General features: G+C 35.4%; 1 protein-coding gene across 1 annotated transcript; it reads right to left on the reverse strand.

Moving 5' to 3' along the window:
• Positions 1-8,733: 8,733 nt before the first annotated feature.
• On the reverse strand, positions 8,734-14,890 carry prrt1 (proline-rich transmembrane protein 1). Its single transcript, XM_042744704.1, has 4 exons — positions 14,551-14,890; positions 12,226-12,584; positions 11,139-11,330; positions 8,734-9,837 (listed from the first exon to the last, which is right to left on the reverse strand). Exons 1-4 carry the CDS (start codon positions 14,567-14,569, stop codon positions 9,661-9,663), a joined length of 747 nt encoding a protein of 248 aa, XP_042600638.1. The 5' UTR covers positions 14,570-14,890; the 3' UTR covers positions 8,734-9,660.
• Between the last annotated feature and the right edge of the window lie 527 nt (positions 14,891-15,417).

The raw sequence follows: 15,417 nt of genomic DNA on the forward strand, positions 1-15,417 counted from the left end.
ATTTCCAGATGACACAGGATTTTCAACCAAGCAGAAATTTAGGATGATAAAAGGACTTGAGTTTATCGGTACCACAACAATTTGGGTTGCACTTTATTTTACAGTATGTGTACTTATATGTACTTATATTGTACTTACAGTGTATTTATCTAAGAAAGTTCTGGTAATACAAGGTAACTACATGGGGTAGGGTTAGGTTTAGGGGTAGGTTCAGGGCTAGTACCTAGTTATTACATAGTTATTGTAATTACTAAAATAAGTACATAGTATGTACATGAGGAACAGGACTGTAAAATAAAGTGCTACCACAATTTGTAGTTATAAAGTTATTTTTTTATTTTTATTTTTTTTTAAATTGGTTTGGTACCATTTTCACAAGCAAGTGGTACATTTTCCAAACTCTTAGTACTAATCTCACAACAAATCATCAAAAGTGCACTTTTTTCAAACATTTCAGCATTTTTAAATTGTGTTAGTACAATACACACAATCACAAAATATCCTTTTCACTAAACAAAATAAGAGTTTCATCTATATAAATGTTTCATTCACAGCATCTGCCTTTCATAAAGCTCTTACGATCAAACTTTTCATTTGCATGACTTCTCATTCAGTTTAATACATTTGTCTATTATTTAATCTAACTCATGTTAATGTTTAATCAGTGAATCATTTGGTGCATCTATAGTTATAGATTCAATAGCTGTATAGTTTCTATAGAATGTGATCATAATTTAAGGATAACCAAATGCACTGAACTATTTTTACACTAAAAGTGATTTATCTAAGATGATAATCACAATTTTGCAAGGGTGTGTGGTTCAGGTTATCCCTATTTTATTTGGACAACATGTCCCCACAAAGATGGCAATATCTGAAATCATTGTCCTTCTTTGGGTCCAATGAGATTTTTTTTTTTTCTCCGTAAGGGTAGGTTTAGGAGCAGTGTTAGTGTAGGGGAGACAGTATTACAGTACAACCCATTACTCCTATGGGATGTCACCAATGATAGGAGAACCTGTGTGTGTGTGTTTGTGTGTGTGTGTGTATGTGTGTGTGTGTGTGTGTGTACCTACTTACTGTAACCATATTTTGGGGACAAACTGGTGCCCAAAAGTAAGCAAAGCTTGACAAATCACCTAAAACCTTCCTTCGAGGACGTCCTCATTGGTAAAACCGTGTGTTTTGTTATTTGTGAACATACAGCGGGACACAAGGGAGAGGAACTGATCCAGAGATTGATCAGAGATGTATCAGAAGAAGGGAGACAGATGGCATCAAATACAGCATTTTACTTTACATTATGCCATGTGATACTGTATATTAAAGCGTTACCATGGTAAAGACTGCACATTACTATAACTCACCCTTCATCTGATAAATTCAGCTAGAATATAGATTGAGTCGTATGGCACAGTGAGGACATTTACTGCATTGACAGTAAACTCCGTTCTAGCACAAAACCTTATGGCCATGTTATACCTTCATCACATCTTTTGATAACACACTGGATAAATACTTTTACAAACATTATGGATTTTATGTGAAATATGCAAGTTAGGTAATGAAAGTGTATTTTCTATTATGACAGTTATTAACTGTATTACTGTAATTATTTCAGCAACAAAGGTGATTTGAAACATGAATCTTGCATTGTTTGCTCTTGAATGAGCTGTGATTGTTAAAAGTACTAACCTGAAAGAAGATCTTACTGTTGTGTTTTGGTGATTAAACCAAATGATCTCAAAACACATCACAACGATCTTGTGTTCTGAAACAATGATTATGTGGAATGAAAATAATGAAATCATGAGATCAGGTTTTGAAAGAATGACTAGTGGTGTTACAAGTGTGATCAGTTTAAAGTGTTGTACTAAGAGTTTTGAAAATGTACACCTCACTTGTGACAATAGTACCAAATCTATTATAACACTTCCTCCAGTGAAAAGTCCATCTTCTGTTTTTCTGTCACATAAAAATCCACCGACATATTTAGAAGTGTTTTGGTCTGTTTGGCTTGTAAATGGTACTTGATCAGTGCGTATTTCTCTCCTGATTCCAATGGAGAAAATTATTTTATGGAAAGAGGATTTGTATATTAGCTGAAGCAATGATTTGAAGTTAAAAATGTCTTGATGATGGATTTGTTTCTTATAAAATCGATGGACTGGAGTGGTGTGGATTACTTGTGGATTGTTTATTAGCTGTTTGGACTCTCATTCTGACGGCACCCATTCACTGCAGAGGATCCATTGATCGGCAAGTGATGTCATTTTAAATTTCTCCAAATCTTAAGAAACATCCTCCTAAAGGGGAGTGAACCATCCTGTTATTGTTAGTTAATACATTGGCTAATTGATTGGATAGTGAAAAGTGTCTTTATATATAAAGTAGTTGGAGGGGTGGGGCTAAAAACAAGAGGGACTGATGATGTCAGCCGAATAGGAAAGTTGTTTTAGAGGCGGAGAAAGTTATTTATATATTGATGGAAATTATAAAGGCAAACGTTTCTTTTTAATAATGTGCACTGACAAATCATTCACAAAATGACCAAAAGCATGTTTTAAAGTAGGGGCCATTTTTGATTTGTTGTCTTAATCTGTGGTGAGCACAAGCAGTTTTTGCTGCTTTTTCACTTTCTGTGCTAACAGAGAAATGACTCGTCACTGGAAACTTGTCGTGTCTAGTTAGGACACTGTGTAAAGCGTGGGTCTTACGTAAGTCTGGTGAGGGGAGGACAGTGCAGGGAGAGCGGAGAGAGCCAGTGTGGCAGAGATAGGAAATGACAGTAAGGGTGTCAACATGAATCTACACTGCACTGCTCAAAGCTTGGCACAAATAGCACTTGGGTATGCAATCCTAACCAACAGAGCGCAGCGGCTCCAAACAGCTCTGCGCCGTGAGGGACGTGTACACCAGATGTAGCCAACCATCACAGGTTGTTAATCAGTCTTGATGGAGGTGTGGAGGTGATTGGTGGGTGAGTACGTGGGCACAGTATGGGCGACACAACACACGGCGTGAGGGTCAGAGCAGAAGAGACAAAGCTGTGTTGAGGAAGACGGCAGGCCTGCGGTGTTAAATGATTACAGAAACGATGGGTCTCTTTGGGAGGCTAAATGACCATCTGTGATCCTGCTGACACAGTCTGGCCGGCTTCCTTCTTCTAACTCCATTCATCTCTCTTCTCTCTCACCACTTCCCAGTTCGGATGAAATTCACAAAATCGGTCAAGAACACGCCCAGGTCATATTTCACCCCCAAATCAAATTTTAAAAATGAAGAAGATTTTTTTAGGCAGTGTCATTTTAGTATTATTTATATACAGTATTACAGTATTTATTTGTTGTAGTAGTATTAGTATGTATACACTACAATAGTATTTTTTTCCCTCCAATATGTTTAAATTTGTGAAACACATCCAGCGACCGCTGTTTAATACACAAGTCAAATCACATAAAAATACACTAGATATTACAATTATGGTAGCCTAAAACGTTACAATACATTTCAGCATAAGGATAATGAACAGCACTATATTATAATATTTAATAACATCACTTTAATATGATAATTATTATTTATTAATTTATTAAGGCCCAACAAAGGTATTATTTATTAATTTATTAAGGCCCAACAAAGGTTGTACTTCCTTCGCCAGCTGAGGAAGTTTAACCTGCCACAGGAGCTGCTGAAACAGTTCTACTCAGCCGTCATTGAGTCTGTCCTGTGCACTTCAATAACTGTGTGGTTTGGTTCAGCTACAAAATCAGACATCAGAAGACTACAGAGAACGGTTCGGACTGCTGAAAGGATTATTGGTACTCCCCTGCCACCCTTTCAAGAACTGTATACATCCAGAGTGAGGAAAAGGGCTCAGAAAATCACTCTGGATCCCTCACACCCAAGTTTACCCATCTTTGAACTCTTGCCATCTGCCGGCGCTTCAGAGCCGCAAATACCAGGACAGTCAGGCACAAGAACAGTTTCTTCCCCAGGCAATCTACCTCATGAACAGTTAAATGTTCCCCACTTATACAATAAAAAATGTGCAATATCCTTATATTTATTTGTTACCCCTTCATCCTAGTACATCCCTGCATCTTACTCAATCCAATTCCATTATCATTTATAGCACAATTGTTTATACACTTATTTATCTGCAAAGGGGTTTTATTTTTATTTTTTTGACTGTGTGTTGTGTTGTCTTTTGTGTACTGGAAGCTTATGTCACTAAAACAATTCCTTGTATGCGCAAGCATACTTGGGAGTACAATAAAGCTCTTTCTGATTCTATTAGTTTAAGTAATTTTAGTACATGCAACTTTTTGTTTTCCCATCTAATATTTTAGGTTCATTTGCAATTAATTTCAGCTTTAATTTTCAATTAGCAAAAACTATTTTTATTGCTCTAGTTTTAATTATCAACAATAACACTGTTTTCAGAGCCATTGTGAAATAAAAACTGCTAAAAACTGAAAATTAAAATTACAGAAACAAATCATGGTAATAAACTTTGCTTACAAATCAGAACGATCCAGAAGTTGAACATAATTACTGTTTTCTAATTTTAACACTAAATAAATGAATAGTTTAAAACATATAAAGTAACATGAAGACTCACATGACCAACATAACACTACTCATTTTTCTCTGGTACCCATCTTCTATTGGACACTCACTCATGAAATAAATGAATCCTGAATAAATGAATCATTTAGCTATCTTCACTCCCTCACTGTCATATTGAATTTTATCCAGAGTGACAGATGCCCTCACAGATTGAGAAGAGCTGCAGCCCCTGGGCTATTACTGTACACCACGCAATAGATACAATATGTAAATGAGAGGATTTTAAGAGGCACTGGCGCCCTCCTATCAGTTTATCAGTTATGTGATGTGGAGATACACTATAGCTTCAGTGACACAAGGGAAAAAGATTCAGAGATGGAGAGAAAAAAAAAAAAACAGGGCAACTATAAATAGCACCTTTGAGACAAAGAGAAAGGCCAAACATGAGCGAGAGGCAGAGAAAACGCAACACAATCGATTCTTGCACAACCAGGTACTCCTCTTTAATTCAAATCACTGGATTCATACACAGCAAATCAATGCTTGGTCTCATTAAGAGGGCAAAGCTCACAAAAACGTGTGAAAAACGAGTCGTAATTCACATCCAAAATCAAAGGAAAGAAAAAAATCATGAGTTTTTGAATAAAGAAAATGAAGCCTTTTGACATTACGATAAGAAATATTGTTTTTGTTTTAATGGGAAAAATGTTTAATTGCAATCAAAGTTATGCCAAAAATAAATAATAGTCCTTAAATAAGCTTCATTTTATTTATGAAAATATATTTTTTTCTACTGACTTGTTCTTGACAGGTTTTTGTGAGATTCACCTCAGAATAAAGCTCTAAAAGCACACAAACACAAGGGAGCTTGCGGCTTTTTGAATAAACCTACCGCATTTACAAGCTTAGATAAACCGAGTGCACTGTAACTGTATGCAATCAGATCTCAGTGGCCATGTATATAACAATAAAGCTTTATATCACAACTGTGTGAAAAAGCATATTGCAGGGCTAATTATAAACAGGAGTTAGGTTCACATCAACTGTACAGTGTTTGCACAACTTTAAAACACCAAAATAAAATGTATCAGACAAGCTTGTCTTATTAACAGACAGGATTTCTTTTGAAACTATGCTCTCTTAGTTAGAAAACGAGGGTCATATTTTTAGATGTAGCCCATATAAACATGACCATGTGCACTCACACCTCTAACAGGTATAAACCATACATCAGAAGTCATTCAGCCAAACACTTGCAATATGCTGCAAGTCATTTGTTCAAAAATAGATCCGAAAGCTATTAGAAATCGATTAAAGAGAGCAGGAAAAGAACAATATGACACAGTTCAAATTACACAAGCAAAATAAATACTTAAAATTGAATGACATGGCAGAAGAGGACAGAAAGTAAGTGCTCAAGTTGGATGCAAAAGATGATTTTCTCCCGTCTTTCACATTTGGACACTTGTTTATCAAAATTGGCTGTTCTCTTTCTAGTGAAACAATGAAGCTCAATTTACTCTCGGCACGACTCTCAAGCCTGAAATGTAGAAATCCTAAAGCTTTGTACATAAATGAAAAGATCATCCAATAAATCAATCCAAAAAATGAAAAATCTGGCATTACTTTTATATCTTTATGACTTTCTTTCATGGAACACAACATATAGCAGATTCAGACTGGTATTTTACAATGAAAGCAAATGGGATAAAATAAAAAATAATAAAAAAATAATAATAAAAAAAATATTTAAAAATAAATTTAAATAAATAAAAATAAATAAATACTAAATTTTGGGCACTATATTACAAATCTTGTAAATCCAAATAATATATTTGACACCATTTTTTAAACTATGTTTTTTGGTTATTTTTGGGGTTCAACAGCCTCAGATGATGGAATTGTCAATATTTTGGTCCATTCTCCTTTTATGCTCCATAGAAAAAAGAAAGTCATAAAGGTTTTTGGACTGGCATGAGGGTGAGTAAATGACATTTTTGGGTGAACTCTCGTGTGAAAACAAAGAGTTTGACAGATTATACAGTCAGTGGATGGCACAGATGGATGCATTTTTAAAGCAGTAAGAGATTCACATACTGGAGTCCTAAAATAAAAATCTAAAACACTGCATCCATGTTTCAGTACTATATATATATATATATATGTAGTACCACTCTAGGATTGTTTGATTCTTTTCATTCAACCAAATCATTGTGCTAAATGCGTTTACCTGCCAAACTACAGCTAACTGACAGCAGCATGTGAGGAGTTTCAATGAGGTCCGAACTTGAAGCAAGTTACACTCTCATCTATAAAGAAGTGAGACAAACTAGCTACTTGCTTACTGAGCATAAAAGTGCATATTATCACATGCGTCATCAAAATATGCCAGCTGAGCAATCATCTGTGATGACTGACTGTTATCTAGGAAAGATAACCAAATATTTCAGCACAACAGTTAGACCCATGATTACATATTTCAATAAATATAGAAGTATCAATTTAATACACAACTGAATAATTTAGTGTTTAAGCAATAAATAATACACTAGTTCACAACACACAAATCTCATGTGTTCCTTCAATGAAAAGCCAATTTACAATAGTCCGTAATGAAGTAATAATTTCACCCTAGAATACATTCTTTTAACACCTCTGAACTGGATTGATTTGAGACCGGTTTGCAAACAAGACACTCGGGAACACTTAGGCCCAAGACATACACTACGCAAGTACATGAACACAAATGCTGTTTTCACATATTCCTGCATTGAAAACTTGTCAGCAATTCATAATGATAAGCAAATACACATTGCTATTGCAAAACTCAGTGTTGCCACAAGGGGTGCTATACATTAGTATAAATTGTCTTCTTCTGGGGTCAGTTTACTGTCATGGCAGAGTAACAGTTTGTTGAGGATCCCTCTGAGCTAGTTAAAGTTGGTTAAACAGTCATAATTTTTTATAGTTGGCTACCACAACAAGAGCAGTTCACACAGAATGTGATTTTGCGGTTAACAATACTGGACATCAGGGCAAAACAAGTCTCAGCTTTCAAATTTGGTAATTTTTAAGAAATTCAAACAACAAATACAGTTTTGTGGCTCTTTAATGTGTCATGACACATTGCTGTAGCGCCTCAGTTCAAGCGGCATGTGAACCGATCGTATTTTCATATACTTAAACTAAAGCATGAAATAAACATGAATGAACATCAGAAGGTATTTTATTTAAATTGCAGAAAGATGTCAATAACCCATTTTTCAAGTTTAAGTCCACCGACGTTAATCTACTCCCCTGTCTTATTTGTTTGTGGGACAGATTCTTCGTTATGATTGGTCAGATCACCGCCAATCAAACTCCCTGCGAAGGGTCAATTGTGCCACTAGTAGTTTAAAAATTGAACACGTAATTAAACTAAATGTTCAAAAGACTGTAGACTGTGTCAGTGTCTTTTTTGTGTATAAGATACAACAGACAAATAGGTAAATACGATGATAAAGTAGCATAATGTACAATTTGTTCAGCTAAAATATCACGAGGAGTCTTGATGCTGAAGACCTTTATTATGCCTGGCTTATCATCTACTGTATGAACACAGCACCCTGAATAACATACCCAAATTTAGAGTTTAAATACCCAAATTTAATTACCCAGCTTTAATTTTTGGTTTTGGTTTTCAGCTAAATGAAAACTTAAAAGGGATACTCCATCCCAAAATGAAAATGTTGTCATTAATCACTTACCCCCATGTCATTCCAGACCCGTTAAATCACCGTTCGTCTTCAGAACACAATTTAAGATATTTTGGATGAAAACCTGGAGGCCTGTGACTGTCCCATAGACTGCCAAGTAAATAACAGTGTCAAGGTCCATAAAATGCATTCTTGTGTCACGGATGACACAGAAGAGCATACAGTGATATGGAGAGACAAAGAGGAGACTATTGACAACAGAACTGTTATTTATCATTATTTTTGTTTTCTTCGCTTTCAAAAAGTGTTTCCGTCACTTCATATAACCCAGATTGCACGTCTAATGGCAGATGGAGTATTCTGATGACGACTTTCGTACCTTTTATGGACCTTGACACTGTTATTTATTTGGCAGTCAATGGGACAGTCACAGGCCTCCCGGTTTTCATCCAAAATATCTTAAATTGTGTTCCGAAGATGAAGGGAGCTTTTACGGGTTTGGAATGACATGGGGGTAAGTGATTAATGACAAAATGTTAATTTTGGGGTGGAGTATCCCTTTAATTATGATCACTAGCTTTAAATATGTACAACAGAACTGCATGCAAGCAACACATTAGCCAAGCATTTGCATCTGTGTTTGTGTACTGCGTAGAGTAGACTTCTGGGCTTGGGTTTCAGAAAAGAAACCACTGAGTAATCAATACTGATACACACTCTTCTGAACCACACAACAGAAATTCCAGTTCTACTATAATGAAACTTATTTCAATAATCTATAAATCTTTCGACTTATTCAATACATTATTTTACACTTTTCAATACTTAGCGTATAGAAAACACAATTTAGCCACACTTTTAGTAACTAAATTTGTCAGTTCATCCTACAAAGAAATATATTATCCTTCTAAACAGATAAATGGCACAAATAATAGACGGAATGTTTTGAACATCAAAAAACACAATTATACCAAAATTATGATCTTGTAATACTTGTGTGTTTCTTTTAAAAAGTAAAATTTTTGGCAAATTTCAAGAGCAAATGATACCACACCTGACCTGACTCAAGTCTTTAGCACGCTATATTTCTAACTACTGATCTAGCACAGGCTTTTGTTCAGGAGAAACAGGAAGTGTTCAGGTAGGTTAATGAGAGTGTGAGCGTACACTGCTTACAACATGGTAGATGCGCTGTGTTCCCAAAGTTTTATCGTACCGTCAAACTATTTTGTAACTAACACATGGGCAGATGGCTGTAAAAGAGTATTTTGGACTGCAGGTTAGGATGTGGTGTCTTGAGTGTCAGAAGTGTGCTGTGTAACAGAAAAAGCAGAATACCGACTGGAATGATGGCCTGGGGTCAGGAGGGGAGGTGCGTCCCGTGCGGGGCTCTCTAGGGCTCCCAGTCGTCATCGTGGTGCTGAGAGGCGATGATGACCACAACGGTGAGTATGGTGCAGAGCACGATGGAGGCGATTCCCACCGCCAGACTGATGAAGGAGAAGTTACGTGCCTCGCGCGAGGCAATCTCTGCTGTAACCATATCGCCCCGAGCCACAGCCGTACGCACCTGAACAAAGAGATTCTATTTAGCAGATATCTAGGAAAATAGAGTAAATACCTGTTCACACCAAATCTGAAATTTTTACATTAAATTCAGTTAAATTGTTTGATACTGAGAAAAACCCTAATTGGACAGAATTCGGTGTAAATTATTAACTGAATAATTATTAAACTTAGATAATGCACAGTCATATTAATATGCAGCCACTAGACAAAAAATATCCTATTTACTAGATATCTAGAATAAATCGATAAAACACCTGTTCACACCAAATCTGAAATATTAAATTAAATTAATTTATTTGATGCTAATAAAACCCCTAACTGAACAGAATTTGGTGTAAATTGTAAATGAGATAATACAATAAAGCAGCCACTAAAGCAAATAGGACAAAAATATCCTATTTACTAAATATCTTGAATAAATGGATAAAATACCTGTTCACACTAAGTTTGAAATTAAATTAAATTAAATTGTTAAATTGAACTGATGCTACGAAAATGCAACTGAACAAACACCAAGTCTGAAATTAAATTATTAAATCAACATTAACTTATTTGAAAACCCAATTTAACTTTTGTTCAAATTTTGTGTAAATAGTTTGCAAATTATTATTTAGTATTTATAAAACAAAATAGATAAAATACCTGTTCATGCCAAGTCTGACATTAAATGAAATTAAATCAAATTAACTTGATGTAAAAAAATAAAAAAATAAACATAACTGAACAAAATTGTGTGAATCGTTTGTCACCTTGAAATGTAACCACTAAACACATATCACATAAAAATCCTATTTAGTAGATATCTAGAAAAGAAATGGATAAAAATAAAATGCCTCAAAACAAGTGTGAAATTAAATTAGTAAATTAAATGAAGTTATTTGAGGTCAAAACAACCAAACTGAATGAAATTCTGTGTAAATTATTTACAAACCACCACTAAACAAATATGACAAAATATTTTTTTTGGTAAAAATCTAGAAAAAGTAGATAAATAATAATACCAAGTCTGAAATTGAAATTATTATTATATTTCTTTTTTATTAAATTAAATTAAAACAAAAAAATCAATTACATTCAATCATTTGATGTAAAAAGTCGAATTGTGTGTAAATCATTTGTAAACATAGATAATATTCTAGACTTAAATGCAGCTATTTACCTTATGGTTTTATGATCATGTTTAGTTCTTAGTAGTTCACCTGTGTGAACAGCCAGCATGAAACAGAAATGATCTCCCTGAGCTGCTTCACATCACAGCCCTGCTGGCATCAGAGCATCAGAGCTCTGTCCGGGCTCAGTTACCTGCACGGCTTTGATGATGGCGATTATTCCTGTGGGCCAGAAGCAGCAGACAGTGGTGAGGACGGCGATGGGCAGGTAGTCGTGGGGAGGACGACGAGACTCCATCAGAGCAATGCCGTTTGGCATATGCATGGCCATCTGGCCGGGGGCAACACCTGGATGAGGTGCACCGTTGGGCATGTAAGGCTGCGCCTGAGGAAAAGAAATTTTAGAAACTGGTGCACAATTCTGATGCATAATTCTTGAAAATTCCTTCATAATTACCGATATTTTTGAGGAAAGAAGTTTTCTACCTTGAGGAAAGAAGTTTTCAGCTTTTCACAAGATTAAAAAAAATCTAAAAATTCCATCAATCATAATTACCAATATTTTTGAGGAAAGAAGTTTTCAGCCTTTCACAAGATTGAAAACTTTTTAAACATGCCGTCTACTAAACATCACTTTTCCACCAAAATTAAAGCTTGAAGGTTTAGCATTTGAAAGTGAAGAAATTAACACATAACTATTAGTATTATAACATTACTATTGTAGTTTAAAATACTATCATATCATAGTTTCCTTTTTTAATTCCCACATTTTTTATTATTAAATCACAGTTCAAAATGCAGTTCAAAACAGAATTGCAATATATGACTAAATTAATTTTTGGAACAAATTGCACCCCTAATCTTAAATTAAACTAGTGTTTGCTATGGTAAAAAAAGTTGGTAATGAGAACCATGGAATTTTACTGGTATCTAAACCTAAAAAGAAAAGATCTATTCAACATTTACTATATCAGTCGAGGTTTTACTAATACATTTTTCAAAATTCACTAATATTGGCAGATAAGAGTTAAATTCATCTCCTCTGGTATATTTCCAGAGATGCAAAGGACATTTCACATAATTTTCTAAGTATAAGAGAATCTGCATACTTTATTCAAAGAGCAAGCCTATGGCTATTTAAATAAAAACACATACTGTTAACAGAACCATTCATCTCCTTATGTTTAACTATTGTAGTGTGTTATACCCCGCTCTCATGCTTTATACATCTGGATTATCCTGCGCAGTTTAAACATCGTACAAAATAAATCCCCTCTCACCCCTGTGCCTATGGGATAGACGGGCACGTAGGCCGTGCAGGGCTGCAGCTGGAGGGGGTATCCTGTATGTAAATAGCCCACTGGGGGATGAGGGACGGTGCCCACTGGTCCGTGCGTCTGCACCGGGTATCCGTTCGGAGCTCCCTGGGGCCCGAGGGTGCCGCAGTGGAACTGGGTTTCCTGCAGGTACCCCTCTGATCCAGGAGGGGGAGGGGGAGGGGGGTAATTGGGCTGTGGGGTACAGCCGGGAGGAGGAGGATGTTGGGGCATGTTGGGGTCCTGGGCAGGGAGGTAAGGAGGCGGAGCCATCTGCATCATCGGCTGAGACATGGACTGCCTCCCCGCTGCCTCCTCCAATCCTGAGCCGTGACACAAACACAGTCACACACCACAAATATTTATAAGAGCAAAGGCCCGTTCACACCAAGAACGATAAGTATAAGAGAAGCTGCATATTTTATTTAAAAAGCCTGCCTATAACCATAAAGATAAAGTTCTAATTCTATGAAAATAGAAAACACAGGGGAACAATATATCATTAGAATCACTATCAGGATGATTCTTTCAGGCTGATGAACAATAAAAACATTGACAGCCAATCAGAATCCATCTGACTTTAAAAATCTCAAACATTTAAAGCAGCAGGTGACAAAACTGCAGCTAGTGCTTCAACTAAACAGAACTCTATCATCCAGTGGTGTGTGCGCTAATACATTTACAGTTATAATTATACCTTCATAGTTATCACTCTTTGTGTGAACAGACCTGAAGACACTGATACACATGAAATTAATTAAAAAAGAAAAACATTTGGAAAATTTTAAGATAAAAAAAACTAAATAAATCACCTCTTATTTATTCTACGTGTGACATCAATTTAAGACCTATAGTATCCAAATGAAAAATATGGCTACATACTGTATAAAACAATTGATTTAAAGTTGTTGATTGCATAATATGCATGTACCCGTACTGTTTATACAAATATCTATGATGTATTCCCTGCAGAAATATTTAGCTGATTTGCTCACCGTGACTCTCTGATTGGTCTCTTTTTGCAGAATTGTGGGAAAAGTAGTTTTTAACCATGAATTTTGCTTTTAAACGCAGTCTTTTAAAAATAAGTTAAAATAACGGTCTCAACAAAAAGTATATAACATTGATTAACAACCTCAGAGTGCAGCAGTTTTGTCTTTAAATGAGTTCAAATCAGTTTCCCGATGGAGAAAATTAATGGATGTTTTAACCCGATCAGTGCATGCTATTATTTAGACAAACTTCCCTTAACCTATTCCTTAAATTCATTGTATTCAACCTGTCATATTCATTTACAATAAAGATTTAATGAGATTTACACCAGCTTATGTCACCCAAGAAGAGTTCAGTTTGTGTTTTTGGGTTCAGGCACTGCAATTCATATTTAATTAGTTTAAAAAAAACACACACAGGGATACATATTTAGCACATAAATTTCTCAGCATATTCAAATAATCTTGTCTATTTGTGTCCTATTTTCTTTTTAACATCATGCAGATTAGGAATATTAAACAATAAATATGAATCAAGAAAATGTATTTGTCTAAATGGGCTGACAAAGAGTTGCAAGGCATTGACTCATTACACATAATTTTTATCATAAAAAAGATTACAGATAGGTTAACCCAAAAGGTTTTTATATGTAAACCATATCTGCGTAATTGCAGAAAATCTCGTTCCAGCTCCAAGTGATGTAGGGCCCTCCATCCATCGCTCCCAGGGGACCTCATGCCTGAAATAGGGCCTCGCACAACACCCTTTAAACCACATACTGTTACGTGCATCTTCTCTCATTTAATGAATCTCCACACAGCCGTTTCTAATGTAGCCTGTATGTTAAACACGATACTATTCCTGAGAGAATAGCGCACACGACGGCTGTGTCTCAAATACTAGCGAGCTGCCTACACAGACAGCGTTTGTGGTGATCATCTGCTAGTTTAAAATTTTCGAAAGGCACCTATGATGCCCAAAAAGGCACAGCATATTAGATTATAACACGCAAAACTGCAGCACACTACTATAGACATAAGGCTACGCGCTGATTATGATGCCTAGATAGGCAGCTCACTAGCATTTGACACACAGCCTAAATATGACTATATACGTATAGATGAAATAAGGATGAACAATGAAAAAGGGAACACAGATTAACAACAATATTCATTAATTGTCGTATAATAGCGTTTTAATACGGCATTGTCTCTTATTTATTTAATAATAAACACCTTCGCACAGCTGCATGAACAAATTTAATTGAACAAAAACAAAAATATACATTTTATATACCGTGTTTTTCCGACGACATCGCGTTTATTTATCCGTTTGGACGATGTTGAGTTTGTCCCTCCAGTAATAAAAACCCAAATCCAACCAGTGCGTGTCTTTGTGTCAGATCACAGACGATGCTGAGGATTTCTCAGGCTAATTATATCGCATCTTCAGATGGTAATCCTGATGTATGCTGTTTAAAGCCTGGCTTATCTGGGTGTAAAAGCGACTGGATGTCTGTTGCTGCTTTTTTTCCACGGTCACACTGCAACATCCAGAGCAGCAGCAGCAGAAAAACAGAAAAACTAACGCTTCTAGTTACACTGAATTAACCACAGCGTCTTAAAGAGACCGCAGACCCACAATACTGCGTCCATGCCGCACATATCATCACGTGTTAATATGATTAATTTGATCATACTACAACTAATAAAGTGCATTTACAAAAAGATTTAAAGAGACGGAAATTTACAACGAAAAAAGAAATTATGTGGTTACCATTGTAACTCGTTTCCGATAAACTACCATCACAATAAAACTATGGAAACTTGGCATTAGATAAAACTTACATTAAAATACTACAATCGCACATTGTTTTAAAGAGATACCATATTTATTTATGATGGTTTTACAATATAATAGCTGTAACTGTAGTATCGGGTTGTGTGCAGCTTTAAATATTTTTAAGTTGGCCTAAATCTAAAAATCAAATCTGATTTAAATGTTTTATTTTCTGAAATTAGAACTGAACAAAAAAAAAAAAAAAGTTTTATTAATATGAAAATTTGGCCTATATTGACTGCTAGTCACAATACAGACGTATTTGTAAAATATTCATAATATGGCTATATTATAAACTGAAAGCAGAGTAATACAGAAGTTGAT

Source organism: Cyprinus carpio, chromosome B19, assembly GCF_018340385.1.
Source record: "Cyprinus carpio isolate SPL01 chromosome B19, ASM1834038v1, whole genome shotgun sequence".
NCBI lineage: Eukaryota > Metazoa > Chordata > Actinopteri > Cypriniformes > Cyprinidae > Cyprinus > Cyprinus carpio.

Bases quoted from the DNA above. Each gene is read 5' to 3' on its own strand.
- prrt1 (XM_042744704.1), bottom strand. The intron at 11,331-12,225 runs GTGAGAGGGGAT...TCTTTTCCTCAG, and splicing joins TCTATCCCATAGGCACAGGG to GCGCAGCCTTACATGCCCAA. The intron at 9,838-11,138 runs GTAACTGAGCCC...CTCTTTGTTCAG, and splicing joins CCATCATCAAAGCCGTGCAG to GTGCGTACGGCTGTGGCTCG.